The sequence below is a fragment of the Triturus cristatus genome, chromosome 9 (assembly GCF_964204655.1).
Source record: "Triturus cristatus chromosome 9, aTriCri1.1, whole genome shotgun sequence".
Lineage (NCBI taxonomy): Eukaryota > Metazoa > Chordata > Amphibia > Caudata > Salamandridae > Triturus > Triturus cristatus.
In genome coordinates, this window is record NC_140592.1 from 1119919047 (window position 1) to 1119937844 (window position 18798).

Sequence of the window (18798 nt, forward strand, 5' to 3'; positions counted from 1 at the left end):
CTGACCCCCTCCCACCTTCCCTCCATGGTCTGTGTGTATGCCATCATAGTCTCACTGTTGCTCTCCATGGTGTGTCTTGTTTCTAGTGCCCATGCTGCTTGACCTCCATGGTCATCTTGCTGCTCCTGCCCTGCCCCCTTGCCCCAGCCCTTTGTTTCCATGTGCAGACCCCTATACCCTCCCTCCTGGCTTGTCGGTTCCATTGTAATGCCCCTGATCCGTCCCTCCTTCCCTTTATGGTCTGCTATGCTGCAGCTTTCTCTCCTGTCTGTCCATTATGGTCAGCTAGCTACCATTGCCTCTTACCCCAGTGTTGTCTGTTGTCCATGTGCATGGTCCTGTCCCCTCCCTATTGCTTTCTATGGATTGTTGTGCTGCACTCCCGTCCCGCATGCCCTGTGTGGTGTATTGTGCTGCTGCAAACCCTGATGCCTGCCCTGTAAGGTCAGTTTGGTGCACCTCTCAATGTCCCTCCTGTCCTCTGTTATCCGAGTTCATGTCCCTACCCCAATTCCTCCTGCCTACCATGATCCAATGTACCATACTTGCGAACATTTTGAACTTGGTAAGAGGGAGATTTTGAAATAATACTGGGGTATTGATTTTCCCCTTTGAGTTACATTGAAAAAGAGAAGATTGTAGACAGGAAACAGATCAAGTAAAGCCCATTTGAGCTTAAAAACATTGTACGTTTCCTGGCTGAAACGGGTCTGGTGGCATGTATGGTTGTATGACCACTGCCTCTTCCTTCTGCCCACAATGGTCTATTATATTGCCACAGCCTCTCTTGCCAGTCCGGTATTGTTGGTTTGTTGCCCCTGCCCCCCTTTCCACTGCCCTCCATAGTCTGTTGTGCTGCCACTGCCCTTCCTGCCTGCCTAGTGTGGTCAAATTGTTGCCTCTGCACTCTCCTACCTGCCTTCAATTTTCAGAGTCCGTGCCCCTGGCCTCTGCCTCTCAACAGTATCCCAATGAACAACTAGATTGCTAACATTCTATATTTATTACAAAAGTGTGGAATGCCTGATGTCATCTTGATGTAATCAAAACTGTAATGCCTAGAGCATTTCCTTTAGAGATTACATATATGAGAGGGTCCTATTTGCATCAGAATTATGGTTAGTGCTCTAAAAAACTAAAATGAGGACATATTTTCTGAGTTTTCAAATAGCGACAAAGAACTTTTAAATTATTTGTAATCTTAGTTTTTTTATCCAGTTGACCACTTGATTAAATGCATCCAAGGGGAGAGGGTGTGGTGTTACTTCCAGAGCTGCAGACTTTGCAACTGGGGAACCAGGTTGGAGTTTCTGCTTCAGCTCAACATTCTGTGATTCTGGTCAAATCACTTAATCTCCCCATGTCTACAACCAAAATGAATTTGATCTTGTGTGATGTAACCAATGTTCATGTAAAGCACTCCAATACCTGACAAGTCTGCACTATATAAAACTGCAAATACACAAAAAATAAGTGTTTTGCACACTTCTGTCATTGGGCTACATTTGGGCTACATCTGGGTGATATTTGGGCTACATTTGGACTCTTTTGTCTCTGGTGGACATTTTAGGAGATTTATTTGTTATGATGTTTCATAATTTCATCATTTACTGCAGTCTCCTCAGTAGGAAATGCTTTCAGTTTTTTACTTTGATTCCATCAAGAAGGTATTCAGATATGTCACACATTTGCCATAAATTCTGAATGTTAGCACTCTAGTTGCTCATTAGATCACTGTAGTAAAGCTACTGCTCACCACGGAAGTCTGCTGCTAGTATTAGAAGTGCATGTTTCAGTCTGCATATCAGAATTTTTTAATGAAATAGAAGAGGATTTTAGAAGTCACTCAAAATGTGCCCTAATTTTTCAGCACTAATCATAATTTCTATGGCAAAATGAACCCCCTCATTGTGTTCCTTTTTAAATTAAATGTTTTAAGTGTTACCAGTTTGTTCCAATCAAGATGGCTTCAGGTGTGCCATACTTTTGTCATAAGTAAGACAGTTAGCGCTCTAGTTGTTCTTTAGAGCACTCTGGGAAGCTGCAGTAGAACACAAATGAATCAACTGACAGTCTCTGCCCTTGTTGGATGTACATGTTTTACTGAGAATGTCAGACTTCATTCTTACATGACTGAGAAAGATAATGTGAATTTACAGAAAATATGCTCTCAGTTTAGCTTATAGATCACCTTCCAAACCTCAAACATGGTTCGTGATATCACAGCAGAAGGCTTTTTCACATGGTAAAATCACCTTAGAACACACCACAATTCCTAAAATGAGTATGGTACCATCAACAAATGATTTATAATGTAACTAAAGTCTTAAAACCTTCTATTAACTGCAATGCTTTTTAATGAGGTGCTATCATGTATATTGGTCCCAAGATGGCTGCCAACATTTCTTGGATGAAGTACTGACAGCCAATCAGATCTCACGATGAGATGTGTGGTTAGGCTCCGCCCAGATATGTATGTGATTTTACTTTTGATTTTCTCAGGAACTACTGAACAGATTGACACCATAAATGCAAAAGACACATGCCTGACCTGAGGACTACCTCTTTGCCAAATTTCAAGTAATTCTGTTCAGCCGTTCGTGCTGTACCTTGGACTAAAGGTCCCTATGGAAAATTGCATGGGGAAAATGCGTGTTGGGACCCCCCTTTTTTCTCAGCCCCCGCTTGACGAATCCCCCCGAGACTTTCAGGGTAGCAGCGGAGTGGAACGCCCCACCTATTTTGAAAATTTTGCGAGGATTCGTCAACCGGCGCCAAAGTTATTCCAAATAGAATGTTGCGGATTTCCTATGGAAACACGGTCCTAACTATAACTATCTACTGGCGACCGCCAGTAGATAATATAAATATATACTTATATAAACTCGCACATATATGTGTGTGTATCTTTATTCATACATATTTATAATTGAAAATATTATAAAATTATATATTTTACATGATATTACATTATATGACATTTGTGTTGTTTATATTTACTACCATGAAAAGCATTTATGTATATATATATATTTATACCGGTGGGGGCTGTCTGCTTATCTGCGTGCATGTGGCACAGCCAAGAGAGCAATATTTGTGACAATAATCAATGCGGCTGGCTCAGTTGCGGGAGTGTCCTGCTGCTGGAATGGCGGCTTCACGCTGCTCAGGAATCAAGAGCAGTGAATGAAGCAAGGAGAGCTTGGACCGGCGGCAAATATTGGCAGCAGAAGGCTCTTATCTACACCCCAATCCACCCAATGGGGTCTAACATTGTTTTCACAGACTTTCAAAAGGCATCCACTTGGGTTTTATTTATTGCACTAAGGGCATCAGACTACGAGGACCATAATGCCACTCTGCCCACGCCAATTGGGGCAGAAACTACTGGATTGAATAAATTAGTGCGAGTAATTAAGCCTTTTGTGATTCATGGCCAGCCAGTGATCAAAGGCGGTGAAGCCGCCCAAAACGCGTATGGCAGTTAAGAGAGAGGCGTGTGAAAGACCGGAAAGCTGCTACCGGTGGGGGCTGTGTGCTTATCTCCCTGCATGTGGCACACCCAAGAGAGCAATCTTTGTGACAATACATATATATATATATATATATATATATATATATATATATATATATCATAAGTGTCATAAATTAAATAAATTATCAAATTAATTCATTATAAGAAACTATAACATTCAAAAAGAAAATGTGTATATATATATATTCACTTAAAAAACCATAGGTTTCACACATGTTATAGTTAGGTGGATATTTCACTCGTAAAAAACCAATGATATTCCACCGTTATAGTTAGTTCAGATAACTATAACTCGCACGCCCGCAATCCTCTGCTCATGACGTCACATATTACATCACTCATGACATGGTCAGTGGCATCACTCTTGACATCACTGATGACATCATCCTTGTGATAGAGTGGAGGTCGCGCGAGTTATAGTTATCTGAACTAACTATAACGGTGGAATTTCATTGGTTTTTTACGAGTGAAATATCCACCTAACTATAACATGTGTGAAACCTATGGTTTTTTAAGTGAATTTGCAAGGTTTTTTAAATGCTAATTCCTAACTATAACGTGTGTGAAACCTATGGTTTTTTCAATGAATTTGTACGTTTTTTTAAATGCTAAGTTATGTATGTATTATTATTTTTTATATATATTTATTTTTCAATAAACTACGTATTAAAATATATATATTTTTTTATGGTTTTTCATCACCCCCGCGATTTAAAAAAAATAAAATTTAAATGTTTTTTTCTGCCTTCGGGGTCCTTCAGGGACCCCCTGACAAAGGCTAGGGGGTCAGGAACTCTCTACCCTGCCCCCTTTTCATGTTCGCCACCTTCCTTTTCCACTCTCGCACTGAAAACAAACAAAATGGCGGCCGACACTTCCTGATTTCGACCGATTCAAACGTTGACTGACATGTAACAACCAATCAGAATTACGCTCGCGCACGTTAGGGTGCGCGCACGGTGCGCGGCTATAGATATGTATGTGCTTTTAACTGCAATTTTCTCAGGAACTACTGAACAGATTGACTCCATATATGCAAAAGGCACATCCCTGACCTGAGGACTACCTCTCTGCCAAATTTCAAGTAATTCTGTTCAGCCGTTCGGTCTGTACCTTCGACTAAAAGTCCTATGGGAAAATGCATGGGGAAAACGCGTTTTGGGACCCCCCTTTTTTCACGGCCCCCGCTTGACGAATCCCCCCGAGACTTTCAGGGTAGGAGCTGAGCAGAGCGCCCCATTAGTTTAGAAAATTTCGCGAAGATTCGTCAACCGGCGCCAAAGTTATTCAAAATAGAATTTTGAGATTTCCTATGGAAACACGGTCCTAACTATAACTATCTACTGGCGACCGCCAGTAGATAATATATATATACACGTACATATATATATATAAATAATATAACACCTAAAATAATAATAATAATGTTAATAATAGTTAATAGTAGTAGTAATAATAATATTAGTAAATATATTTAAACAATATTTTAAAAATGTTGAAGTCTGAAAATAATAGATATACTATTCCCACTCCAGTTTATGCAACAGTATCGGTTACATTTAATATGCCTACTCCAAACAGGTCACCAGAAGGGAAAGTATTGGACGTATGAGGGGCAAGATTAATCATTCCACCTCCAGTCTGTACAAAAGTATGGAAAGCATTGGATTCCAGAGGGGTAAGATTTAATATTTCCACTCCAGTCTATGCAACAGTAGGGAAAGATTTGGACTTTGAGGACTAAAATTTACTATTCTGAATCGCATCTGTACAACAGTAGGGAAAGTGTTGGACTTTGGAGTGTTTGAATTTACTACTCCCACTCCTGACTGTGCATTAATATGAAAAGCATTGGACTTCGGAGGGGTAAGATTTACTGTCTCAATTCAGACAAGTATAAGGTGTACGATAAGGATACCAATGAAATAAAATAATACTTACTTTACACAAGCAAAATGAATAATTTCAGGTAAGAAATAATACACTAAATAATAATCGAATTATAAAAGTCGAGTAGATGTAGGGTTATAGTAAGGTTGAATGTTATGTGGTTTTGGAAGTGGTAAGATACATTTAAAAATTACTTGATGATGTAGTGGTGGTGATTGAAAGCATATGTAGCTAATTTTAGAGGCAGTGGTACTTGATAGTCACCCAACTGTTTGAAGGTGCTCATAACCTACGGCTCTTTAGGTAGAGTTTGAAAATAATATTTAATTACCAGTTTCATATGTAGAGGGAGTCTTACAAAGCTGCTAAGTGCAAAGTGTCCCATGATTTGTGTGCACTCTGAGTTACATCCGACTTTTTGACCAATATCATGCTGTATTCAATGACTTTCCAAAATGCTTGTAACATGCTAAGTTTTTGTTCATGAATCCCAGCATGCTAAGCATTGTTATCTCAAAACCCATAATTGTAATTTCATATCTTTCACCCTTTCTTCTAATTGTTGCAGGGGGAAACGAAAATACTGAAACTGAAGAATCTCAGACCACAAGACTACGCTAATTACAGCTGCATCGCTTCTGTAAGGAACGTATGTGACATTCCCGATAAGATGGTGTCATTTAGGCTATCCAATCGAACAGGTATGTGACGTCATTAACATTAATCACTTTTGATAGTTTACTTAACAACTAAAACAAGAAAAATTGCTATTATTGATCCTGTCTTCATGCATAAGAAACACTACTGGCATTCTTTTTATGGTACAGTAGATGTTTAGTGCATTATGGAAATCTCCTTGTATTGCCATCGTCCCCACCACAATGCTGTAAAAAACAGTATTGTTTTGTACAGTTCATAGAAATGCTGCATGGTGTCCTGTGATGGAGAATACTTTTGCTAGATCAAATGTCAAACCTTGTTTTAAAAAGCACAAGAGATAGAGTAAACACAGTGAATGGAAAGGATCTGAAAAGGGAAAGCAATCTTGCTGTGTCAAGTAAGAGACAAAAACACAATTGCTGTTGTTCCAACAGTTTGATTTAGACAATTTTATTTTTGCAAATCTGAAATGGACAATATGCATTGCAAAAATATAGGTGAGTCATTCTTGTTAGATCCAAAAACTGTCACATACTGCTACGTTTTATTGGGAAATTTGTGAGGTGAATACAAAGCTGAAGCAACACTGGCAAAGCTAATAGGTCTGGCTTTGACATAATGGTGCAATGTGTTTTTTTGTACAATGTTTACTGCAAGCTTATGCCCCAACAATAGAATAAAAAAAGAACACAGGCTGCATCATAAATGTGGCCACCATATGCTTGAAATAAAAATGCTACATTTAAAAGACATGCTGATGAAGCTATTTTAATAATTATATGTTTTATTTAAAAAACAAAAAGCAAATCAAGCATTTCAGTTGTGGCATTCATTTTACCATTATTTTTGTGAATGTGACAAACAGAAATTATCACCTATACATGCACTCACATTGCAGGCATCTACAATGCGACAATGTCTCTAAAACAGAATATAAATGCAACTTTAAATAAATAAATAAATCACCATCTAACTGAGCCCCTGAACACAGGTAAAATAAATAGCAGCTTTTTAAGGACATGTTGGAAAGAAATTAAAAAAACTCACTTTGAAAGAACTTTGTCATTGAAGAGAAAGGGACTATTTTAAGAGAATGTAAACAATGTGTGCATGCTTTGTTCAGTCACTCAAAGATAATGTAGCCAATTGGTGAGGTGCTCATGTTGTATGCGGTGGTAGGTGGAAGCAAAATGTGAATGACAATTCAACAGGCCAATGAATGCAGCTGGCTGACGAACATCCTCTCACCCTATGTATATCATGTGCAAATTTTATGAATAACAGTAGTCAGGCGAACACTAAAGCTGCCTCAAAGGCTAGATCTAAAATGACTGATTTAAAGAAACGAGAATAATATCAGATGCAACAATTCACTCTACAGCACACCTCATCAACCATCTACCAGGGTAAAAAGTAGAGACTACTCCTAATGTATTGCTTTATCCTAAGCTGAAGGAAACAAAATGTGAGGAACAACAGAATTTGGTTATTCTTAAACGATCATTACTAGCAACATTGTATTTTTTCTTTGACTGAGAATTAAAGGTATATGCCCAATACACAATAAAAACCCTATGGCTGAGAATTAAAGGTATATGCCCAATACACAATACAAACCCTATGTCTACAAAATGTGTTTGGTTACATTTGAAATGAAATGAAATGAAATGAAAGGGAGACTTATAAAGCGCAAATTGCTGCCCTGAGGCGTCCAAGCGCTACCTGGAGAGTGTAGTCAATTGTCAGAGGCGGTCAGCTGGGGGTTAGTTATGGACATTAAAAAGAAGGTCTTTAATTGCTTACGAAAAGAGAGCAGATTAGGGTTAGACCTGAGTTGAAGGGGGAGGAGGTTCCACGATTTGGCGGCATTATAGGAGAACATCCTGCCACCAGCTCTCGCTCTCCTGATTCTGGGAACTGTAGCCAAAAAGGCCTGGTCGGAGCGAAGGTGTTTCCTGGGGTGGTACTGTGTGACTAATTCACGGCTAATTGCCGGGCCTTTATGCCAGAAGGCTTGATGGGATATGCACATTGCCTTAACATTCTGATATTTCAACTGCTCAAATAATCCAAAATATATGGGTAATATTATGCAGTTTATTGATGCTACAGATATTGTTAAATTTGTAAGGTTTGGAGGAGGAAATACCCAACGGAATTCCAGGCCCCCAATAATCTCTAAGATTACAATGGAAGTGGTAGGTAACAAAATATATTTTTGTAAGGTTTTCAAATTATTATCTTGCCCCATTTACCACAACCATGCTCCAACTTAGGAAGTAGCTGAAGACACTCCTCTTTACTGTATAGTACATCATGACGCAGTAACTGATTATTCGCTCTTAGAAACCAGCTATCCCTCTAAGCACAAGGGCTAACTATCCTGAATGGAAAGAAAAAAAGAAGACAGTCCAGCAGCAATTAGATTTTTAAGTAGAAAGAGACAATCTATTATAGACTACACATTTGCCAGAGAAAAGGTATTTCCCATTGTGAACTCCTTTGAAATTTACCCTGAAATGTTACCACCTCCCCCAAGATCTGCGAATCAATTTCAAGTTGCAACAAACAAGCAAAACAAAAGATCTAGTAGAAAGAGGAGACAGTTAAAACTTAAAAAAATGAAATTTACAAGGACTCAATGCAGATCAAATAATGGATATGGTCTATCGGCATGTACACAAGTTGGGGAATTTGAAAGAGGAGCAGACCGTGAATGCATGGGCTGCTGTAAGAGAGGCCTTATTAACAAGATTTCCAGTAAAACCGGCAACATACAGGAATTTTGATGGACATAAAGGCCCGGTGAGCAGAGACCACAAATGTACATTTTAATATATATGAAATGCACTTCATGGTTAGGAATAACCAAATAAAGTTTCTTTTGAATTGAATTGAACTATCCCTGTAATCACATATTTATATTTACGCTATCTTTGCCTTGGGCCCTGTGCATCGCTTCACTCCCTTTTGGCTGGGTTTATGCTACACAAATCCCAAATATGTTCTTCTACTTAGATGATGCCCTTCAAGGTCACAACATGCATGGTATTGCTTGTTGCACCATTTTCAATGACGATGGCAGCTGTTTGGGGTGGACTGTAGCTCTAGGGATTAGTGTAAGAATAACATATATGTGGCTAATCTTGGTCTGTAATGGCACAAATACAAAATAAGGGAATAGATTATCCTCTGAATGCCCAATAATTTAATATGTGCACATTAGCCATTAACATTTTGGCTACTTTTGCTTGTCTAGAAAATCAACAATGAAGAACAAAAGCCTGATTAACCCAAGCTGGTAAACTCAATTTCATACAATGCAGAATGAGAAAAGTGTTCCTCCAAATAATATTGGAAAAAAATAAAACAAAAATAAAAAAAAAGGAGAAAAAGAAACACTATTAGTGGACTGGGAAGAGGCAGATATTGGAGTATAGTTAAAATACTAGGACAGAGGTAGGGCTACAGTTATTAATTAATAGGCAGGGGATAGAGGTGTTATGGTATAGGGTGGGGTGGAGGCACAGGGGTAAAGTTAAGGGTAAAGCGATTAGGCATATGTAGATATGTAGAAATACTAGGATCTGAGTAAGGGTAGAAGAATTAGGGTAGGTAAACATAAAGCAGTAAAGACCTATAAACCTGGTTATTCGAATACCGTCCCTCAGCAGCAGCACCCACTGCCGCAGCACCTGGATACCTTCACGGGTGATAAGCAGCACCATACAAATCCTGTTTGATTGGTTGAAAGGTGTTAAGGTATACATAGGGATAGTGTTAAAAGTGTGTAGGTATGCGTATGCCAATACCCTATGGCAGTTGATAAACTATTGTATAGTAATTGTTAGAAATTGTACGGTTTAGGCACAGGTAGAGATAGGAAGGGTAAAAGTAAATGTAGTCGTAGAAATGCTAATGTAGTTGTAGGAGCCTCGGGTATATACTGATTTTGGGAAAGTATAGTATAGGTGCACTTGAAAGAACTAGGGAAAAGCAATTTTAGACATAAAGGTTAAAGGTAGTTGGCATAGTTAGTTAAGGTTAGAGGGGCAAGGGAATAGCCAGGAGGAAGAGAGATGAGGGCACAGGAAAGCCATAGTGTAGACAGGAATAATGTTCTGTGGTCAAGATAAGCAACATTGTATGGGAAGTTGGGGGCATAAGCATTTGGGGTGCAGAAAGAACAATAAAGAATGAAAAGAATGTAGATGGGCAATGAAAAGAAATAGGATATTCAGGGATGTAAAAGAGAAACAAGTAATCCATGAGTTCCAGGAAGAATTTGACTAGAGGGATTTTTTTCAACACATAGACCTTAAACAATTTGAAAATATTGAAGGAAACAGGTTCTTGAAAAATGCCTGGCTAATAGAGATTTCCATAAATTGACTTTTCCCTGGAAGCACATGCAACCCTATTGTTGCTGTCCCTGCCAGTCACAAAATTACATACAAATAAAGTGCAGCCTACTTCATACATCTTTTGTGAAAACAATACTTACTTGACAAGCTGCACAGCAGTTTTCCAGGGATTTAAACCAACACTTGCTAGGGAACTGTTAACCTGGCAAGTGGTGGCTTTTTGATTTACCATTTTTTTTACTTCAAAACTGTGTGAGACTCTGGTACGACTAAGCATTTTGAAACTACCTTGACAGAAACTTATTATCAATGCAACTCACAACACATCTAAGTAGAAATCCAACAAGGGCAAAAATGTGCTCTTAGTCTGCTGTGGACGCCATGGAAACAGAGAGCTTTTAAACAGAGAACTTTTTCTCCATCAGATTATGAAGGAAAAGGAAATTACAAAGAGACCTTTTCTGATGCTGCCTGAGAAGGTAAAACATGTCAGAAGAAAAAGTGATAATGAAAAAGCAAAACACAACAACCAAAACATTTGCTGCATATGTCACATTTGCATGTGCATGCCATTATTTCACAGTAATGTTCCTAACCTACTAATTTCAGTTTTTAGTTACATGACACAGTAGCACTCTCATGCCCTGAGGCCTGATCAGGCAGGTATTTGTATAGCAGTGCTTATCACCTTCGGGGGTATCCTGGTGCTAAAGTCCATAGTGCCTTTAGTTGAAGATCCAGTTCTTGAGTTGCTTCCTGAAATCGGTGAGAGAAGGAGAGGTTCGAAGGTGGAGAGGGAGGTTTTTCCAGTACCGGCAGTTAGGTAGGAGAAGGAACGGCCTCCACTGCAGCTTTGACCGATGCATGGGATGTGTGAGAAGGCGAGGGAGGCAGAGCGAAGTTGTGTGGCAGGCTGATGGAAAGTCAAGCGGTAATTAGTGTAGGTAGGTCCAATGTTGTGGAGGGCGTTTTAGGCGTGGGTCAGGAGCTTGAATTGGCCTCTCCCCTCTGGATGGGAAGCCAGTAGAGGCTTCTGAGGTGGGGGGGGGGGGGATTCTGGTCCATTTGGGCAGGTTGAGGAGGAATCTTGCTATTGTGTTCTATATGGTCTAAATTATTTAAAGGAGCTGTGTATTGGTAGCTGCATAGAGTGTGTGTCCATAGTCGAATGGGCTGGAGATTAGGGCTTGAGTGACTGTTTTCCTGGTGTTGACGGGGATTCATATGAAGATATTTTAAAGGATTTGGTGGGTGGTTTCTGGGGGTCCATGTTTGTCCCAGTGCGGTGGGCCACCATGTGTCGTCCCAGGGTGAGGTGTTGTTTCCGAAGATGAGCACTTCCGTCTTGCCTGTGTTCAGCTTCAGGCAGTTGGACCTCATTCAGTCGGTAATGCTGGTCATGGCATTCCTGAAGTTGAATCTTGTGGTGGTGGGGTCTTCAGTGAGGGAGAGGATGATTTGGATGTCGGTGTATGAAATGATGTTGAGTCCATGGGTGAGGACGAGATCGGCCAGCGGCGTCATGTAGGTGTTGAAGAAGTTTGGGCTGAGTGAGGAGCCCTGGGGGTTGCTGTAGATGATGTTCCTGGGTTCGGAGGTGAAGGCGGCAGGTGGATCCCTTGATCTGTGCTCTAAAATATAAATACAAATAAATAAAGATGTATTGACTCTTACAATATTGAATTTACTTGTTCTGACAACTCAGTTTCTTTGACTTTGATATTGGCTATTTTCACCCAAACGCCTGCTTCGATTTTTCAGCCTTGAACATTTATTAAGTACCTTATAGGCTCTGCTTCCCACAGACAGTTTATTAGGTGCTGCCCTGTAGGCTCCACATTACAACCCCCGTCTTAGAGCAAGTGGGTGCTTTGCTAATAGATCGGTTTTCACACAACACTGGGGTCTTTTATGTAGCGTTAATTGTACAATTTTCTTTCCTCAAGGCACTCCAATAGACCATTTGGAAAAAAGGAAATCAGTGCTTTCACCTCATTAGTTTTCCTGCCAATTTTAATAAACTCAGAGCTAATACTTCAGGCTAACTTTTAATTTAAACAAACAAAAGGTGATGGGACGAATGCTTGCAAAATGTCTAACCACTGGAAATCCCTCAGTATAGCATTCCAACCCATTGTATTTTTTGCCTACCATGCAACAAACACAAGAAACCCCCAACTAGTTTGATTGTTTAACATTTAATTTAGGGCACGATTATGAGTTCGGTAGTCCCTGGTACCGCTGAACCCGTAGCGGTCCACCTGCCATATTACATGTACTGCGTTTGGACCACCACTGGACTGCTGGTACGGCCAGGATCCTTGATCACATTGCGGTGGCACAGTGGTCCGAGGAAAAGTAATATGCTGGCGGTGCTGCAGCTGCATCGCCGAGCATATTACGAGTCCACCATGAAAAGGGTGGTGGTGAGGAAACTAAGGGAGCCCTACAGGGCTCCTTGTTGCCTCTGTTAATGGGGGTGCATGCATAGGAGCACATATTGTGCCCTGTGTTTTTTTGCCCCCCCTGTTCCTGCACTTGTGCTTTTCTGTCCCTGCTTTAATGGGCTGTGGCGCTCCTATGGGGGTCACATTCTATGGCTCTCCCATGAGCCTTAAAAAGTTACCTCTGTGGGACTGCCGCCGCAGGACCGCCCACCAGGATTGTAACTTGTAATCCGGCAGGCAGACTGACTACTGGTTTGGCGGTCTTGGAGCAGGGCACTGGCGTGGCATATTCAGGCCCTTAGTCTTCAGTCATTTTGTAAAGTCTCAGATGTTTCTGTCACTTTACAAAGTCTCAGGGACTTTCAGCGTCTCTCATGTTATTGTTACAAAGCACTGGTTTTAGCCCATGCAGTTTCTGAGCCTTACATATATTGCAAAAAAGAGGACATGAGAAACAGTTCCTTTACGAGTAATTGAAGCACGACAGGTATCAAGTATTAAATATCTTTCTACAAAAATAATGGCTCTATAATATCAACTACGACAATTGTGTAAAAGTAAGTATGCATAGGTAAGCAAAGATTAACTATTCCTATCTCCAGTTATATTATCTTGAGGATATACGTAGCTTTAAGGTGCATAAATGTGGAGTAAATCTTCTTATATATGTATGTAGTTACCTTCACGATAATGTGGTCATTGATTTATTTTGCACCGAAGGTGTGACATACAACTATAAGACAGCTATCCAAACTAGATCTGACTAGCAGGGTCCAATTGTGTATAACTGTAGGAAAAACAAAATACCCATCCAGAGTTTGGCATAGAGGATCTTAAAATGCCCAGTCTTGATGATCTCCAGATATATTATGGCAACTAGTTGTAGAGCTAGATTTATAACACTGGGATGAGTGAAGAAGAATAACAGTCATAAGTACATTCTCAGTAGATGGGAAGAGGTAACCTATGGCATTCATATCCAGTGCAACAAACATAACGCAGGATTCAATCATTTCTAATGTAGTATTTAGTCTCAGCCTATTGAAAAGACAATTGTCTCAATTACATCTCCATACTGAAGTGCTTGAAAAGCCCTATCTAGTTTAGCAGGTTTTCAAACACGAAAATAAAATAGGTTTGCAATTTTTCCTTTCTGCTCAGGGAAATTGATTATTATATGGTCTCTGCCATGTTTACTTTATTGTGTTGCATTTAACCTAAAGTGATCAATATTCAAAAGAAATGAGACGCTAATTGGGTAACCATGTGCTGGCTATGACTGCACAGGAGTTTTTATGACTGTAATGGACGTGTTCTGATTCCCACAATAAATGTGAAATCTAGCAACAATGCACAGTGATTTTTCTCTGCACATGTTTCTCCAGATAGTACCTGAAACATTTTACCTGCTGGAAAACAGTGTTTAAAGTGGTGTACCCTAATATTTGAGCAGTTACTAACACCAAGACTGCGTATTATGCTCATTCTGAAAAGGAAAACCTAGAACTTTGTGTTAAAACCACCAGGTTAATAGTATACCAGGACCATGCATTAAATATATTTTCCCGAAGTCCTTTTAAAGGCTGATTCTCCACTAGGTCAGAAAATGAGGCCCTAAATTAATTCCCATTGTCGTGTGTTTCATGTCTGCATGTTCATGTGCAGTTTACACACTCCTGACTATTATCATTGCGATGTATGATACAAAGAAAGCTGACCCGCTGCCTTCTCTGTAGCTGTAGTCATGAACAGATTCTACAGTGCTATCTTCTTCATGGACCAAATTACAGAAATCAAACACTCCCACAATGATTTAATTTATCTACTGCACTTCCGGTCCCATTAAAACATATTTCACTGCTTAACACACAATAATTCACATTTTGTCCATTATATTCCAGGTCAGTTAAGACACAATTGAGGTGTCTGCTTAGCAGTAAAAGGTGCATTTGAAAACCTTTGTGAGTAACCCTAATGTTCACTATAATATCAATGTACACAAGACACACATTACATTATAGACCATTCCTTTTAGAGTTTTCTCATTGTAATACCCATTATAATATATATTGCTTTCCCTTTGTTTACATAGTTTCACTGCATGCCTCCTAAAGTTAAGTATGGATACTTAAAGGAGTTAGGTCTTGGCAGATTGAGGCCCACCATCGCTTTTTCAGCAGTTTCACCCCCCAGCGCCCGCCTTATTCAGATGTTGGAGTTTGCATAGATGAAAGATAGCCACGGTCCTGCCATCACCGCCAGGAGATCTCAACTGCATCGAAGGGGGATAGGTAACAGCTGCTGTTGGAGGGAAGACCACCAGTTTCCCCAATGGCCCGATCACGATGTGTCTTCCCGCTGATGTGACTGTGGTGGTAAAACCTCCACACCAGAGTTGGCAGAATGGAAGGGATACAAGGCAGAAACTCATCTTTTCTCACTCTCACACTTCCTTTTCTGCCATGGATCCGATCTTCCAAGTCCTGCCGCTGCTGCTTGATGACGAACAAAACAAACACTGTCTTGGATGCAATCGATGGTAAGCTCCATTTTACCTGATACCTATTGACTTGTCTGTTAACATTTGCACAGGACTCGTGCATTTATAAATCTCTCTTACAAGCTGTAGCATACCAATGTGCAATGCATATGTCTGTAATGTTGACATTTAAGAAATTTAAAGAAACACACCTGTATAATCACATAATATGTATAAATTTGGCGCAAGCTGCCTTAAGAAAACCAGACACTTGCACAAACAAGCATTTGCAATGCAAATTGGTCTCGCATTTGTGAGAGTTAAAGGTATTGGTGTTGTAGACAAAGTCTTTTACCTACTAAGGGAATGAAAGAGGAAAGAATGTGGAAACAGAAAGGATGCTAGAGAAAGGAGGAAAATGACATGGCGTAGTAATCATTGAGCCATACATTTTTTTTTTTAGAACAGTGTGCAAAAGCCTATTTATTGATAGAGGACTAGCAACAAGTTGCAGCTCCTGAGCCCTTTTGATAGAACAAAAAAACTGTATAGGAAGAGTGGGGAATGGATAAGATGGGGGGTTGATGGAGCACATATACATTGCGGCCAAGTGACAGCTTTGAGTACGCTGTCCACAACAGATGGACTAAATGTGTTCCTCGCAATATATGGGCGCTGTGCTATTTAAGTTCTAATGCCCTGCTATGGAAGCAGCATACTACAACGCAGTATGAACCAACTAAGACTGTGTTTTCCTGACACAGGGTATGAGGCGCAACCAGTTGCCTCTTACAGATGGAAATCTGTAAGATTTCAGAGAGGTGATCATGCCTTCGAGCACGTCTTTTCACCTTCCCCCAGCAGCAGGATCCGCATGTCCCGCTTCATGGCTCTGGTTTGCCCTCCATCCCCAGCACACCAGAAGCTGACCTCCTACTTTGCCGCTGTCCCGGGAAAGGCAGGAGGAGTCAGATCTGGCATGGTCTGCAGCCAACAGGCAACACTGTCAAAGCCCCAACAAAGCATGTGGCGACATAAAAGGAGGACTATGCTGAATGCCCACACACCATTTCTGTCGCAACAGGATTCACGGCGGCCATACTAGTAAGTTAGATATTTTTTTATTACAACAATGGTTGGTTGAATGGAAAGCACAACTCTTGTACACATTTAGGTGAAACCTGCCTATTCAACCGAACCACTTGCAATGACCGGTGCCTCGCAGCACGGCTCCTCGGTCCTGCTCCTCCGGCTCTACCTCCTCTGAGGACGATGACTCCCCCGCCAGCCTCCCGGGCTCCCACTCCTCTCCGATGCCACAAGGGGAAAAGATGAGGTGGTCAGCAACTGGGCGCACATGGGTAGTCAGGGCCCCAGGATTAACACGCCCCCAAGCATACAACGGTATAGACTAGCTCTCCATTACTCAGTATTCACTTAACCATTATAACCAACGTTTCCCTACTGAGCCCCTGTAGTTTAAAGCGATGTGTGGGTGGGAGAGATATCAAACATGCAAAGTCAATTGAATTAAATCTCCACCTCAAGCGAGGATAGCGATGAAGCGATTGTACAATTGTTGCTACAGCACGATGAAGGGATCAAGGGGCTGTAATGCGGTTTTTGGTTGTACAACTCAGCGTGCAGCCAAGTCCAGTCTACGGCAAAACTCGGGCAGGTGTATGCACATATCTCTCCCACATCTCTCACCTTTCCATGAGTCGCGTTTGGGTACACGTGCGCTCACACACCAGACGCCACACACTTCAGAGAACCTTTTTAATACTGCTTGCATCTAGGATGGTGGACTGAGTAAGTATGTAGTCTTAGGCATCACATGCGTAGTTAAGCTGTAGATGTAAACAAAATATCCCAGGGAAACGTAGGAGAGGGAAGAATCAAAATGCACCTTCAGCCATGTTGGGAGCCGGGTTGGCTGATCGGAAGCAGTGGTGTGCGCGGATCCCCCTCGCCGCTCAGCCTCTCATCCCACCTGCTCTGAGTACTGCCGGGCAGAGCTTGCATGCTCTGAGGCGCTGTCCCTCCTCTGGGTGTGGCTGCCTCCCTCCCCAGCTCTCGGCCCCCCACGCACACGCAACTCGCCCAATTACATGTTTCCTCACTGCTAATTTTGCTTCAGGTCCTGGAAGGGGCTGTTTCTGTTGCTGCAAAGAGGGTGAGGATGTTTCCATATGGCTAAACTGCTGTCTTTGGAGCTTGGGAACCAGGTTGGAGCCTCGGTGTCCTACAAAAAACAAGGTTATTATTTGCTGCCCGTCCAGGCTGTTTGCATTCTTGTGAGAGTGCAGCAATCCGGGCGTTGTGCTGATAAACTACAATAAAATACGGGCACCGAAGCTGAACACGCTCCAATAGAGTAACACCAACAGGAAAGAAAACAAGCATTTGAAGGCATGAACGGGGGGGCGGCGGGCGAGCAAAAAGGCATCGGACTGCGGGAGGGAAGAGGGGAGGGAGGGACGGGAAGAAATTGCCTCGTGCGAAACTGAAACAAGCTTGCCTCAAAGTAAAAAAAAAAGCAAGGCACATTTAAAAAATGAGATCCCTGAAAAACAACAGACCCGAATAAAATGCACTAATACCAGTAAAGGGGCCAATAGCCATAGGCTTGCCCAATAGGGAAAAAGGAGGGAATAAAACATGCTTACCCAATAGCAAGTAGTACATTTTGAAAGACGCACTCAATAACAAATAGGAAAAAAGAGGCGGGGACTCCCTCACTAACGCATATACTGCATGTCTCAACGAGACAGCGCATGCGCTGCCTGGGCGAGACCTAAAAAGAATATCAAAATAAAAATAAAAATGCCACCATGCAGATGTTTAAAAATTTTTAGAAAATTCACACAATTAAAACATATGCAATCCGCATCATAGGTATAAGTGCAATGTAGCATGGTTTAGAAATTGCACTTGACAAGGTGTAACCTTTACTTTAAAAAATAACAGTAATATCAATGTCAGTCACATATTACAAGTATTCAACATGTACATCCATGTAACATTTCCCTTGTCTAGTGCAAGTCCTGTACGGTAGCCAATTTCAATGGTCACAATTTCTTTAAAGGTGCAATGTATATGTGCTCATACTGATCAGTAATCAAGGTGAAACAAACACACCTGTAGTGACACATCCAAATCAAATTTGTAACATCAATTAGTTGGTGCAAGTGGCCATTACTATGATGAATGCCAGCACCTAAAATCAAATGACTATCACATACTATGTTAACCTTTGTATGTACTTAACAAATTGATATGGCTGCCGCTTGAGTCGAAAATCTAGACAAGTGGCACCAAACCTACTCGAGAAGTAGCCCTCGGAGAGTGACCACCTGCAACCACTTGCATTAGAAAATGGCTTTAAGGGACACCAAATCTGCACAAAATTCCACCTCGCAG

The 18798-nt window shown here is 41.0% G+C and overlaps 1 protein-coding gene across 5 annotated transcripts in view; it reads left to right on the top strand.

Annotated features, from left to right (window-relative positions):
* The window catches only part of MDGA2 (MAM domain containing glycosylphosphatidylinositol anchor 2), a 1462473-nt gene that overhangs the window by 780022 nt on the left and 663653 nt on the right, over positions 1-18798 (top strand). For all 5 annotated transcript variants that reach the window (XM_085627023.1, XM_085627026.1, XM_085627025.1 and 2 more), the window contains exon 5: positions 5994-6126. In XM_085627023.1, the coding sequence (XP_085483149.1) occupies positions 5994-6126 (133 nt within the window). The remainder of the gene's footprint in view (positions 1-5993; positions 6127-18798) is intronic.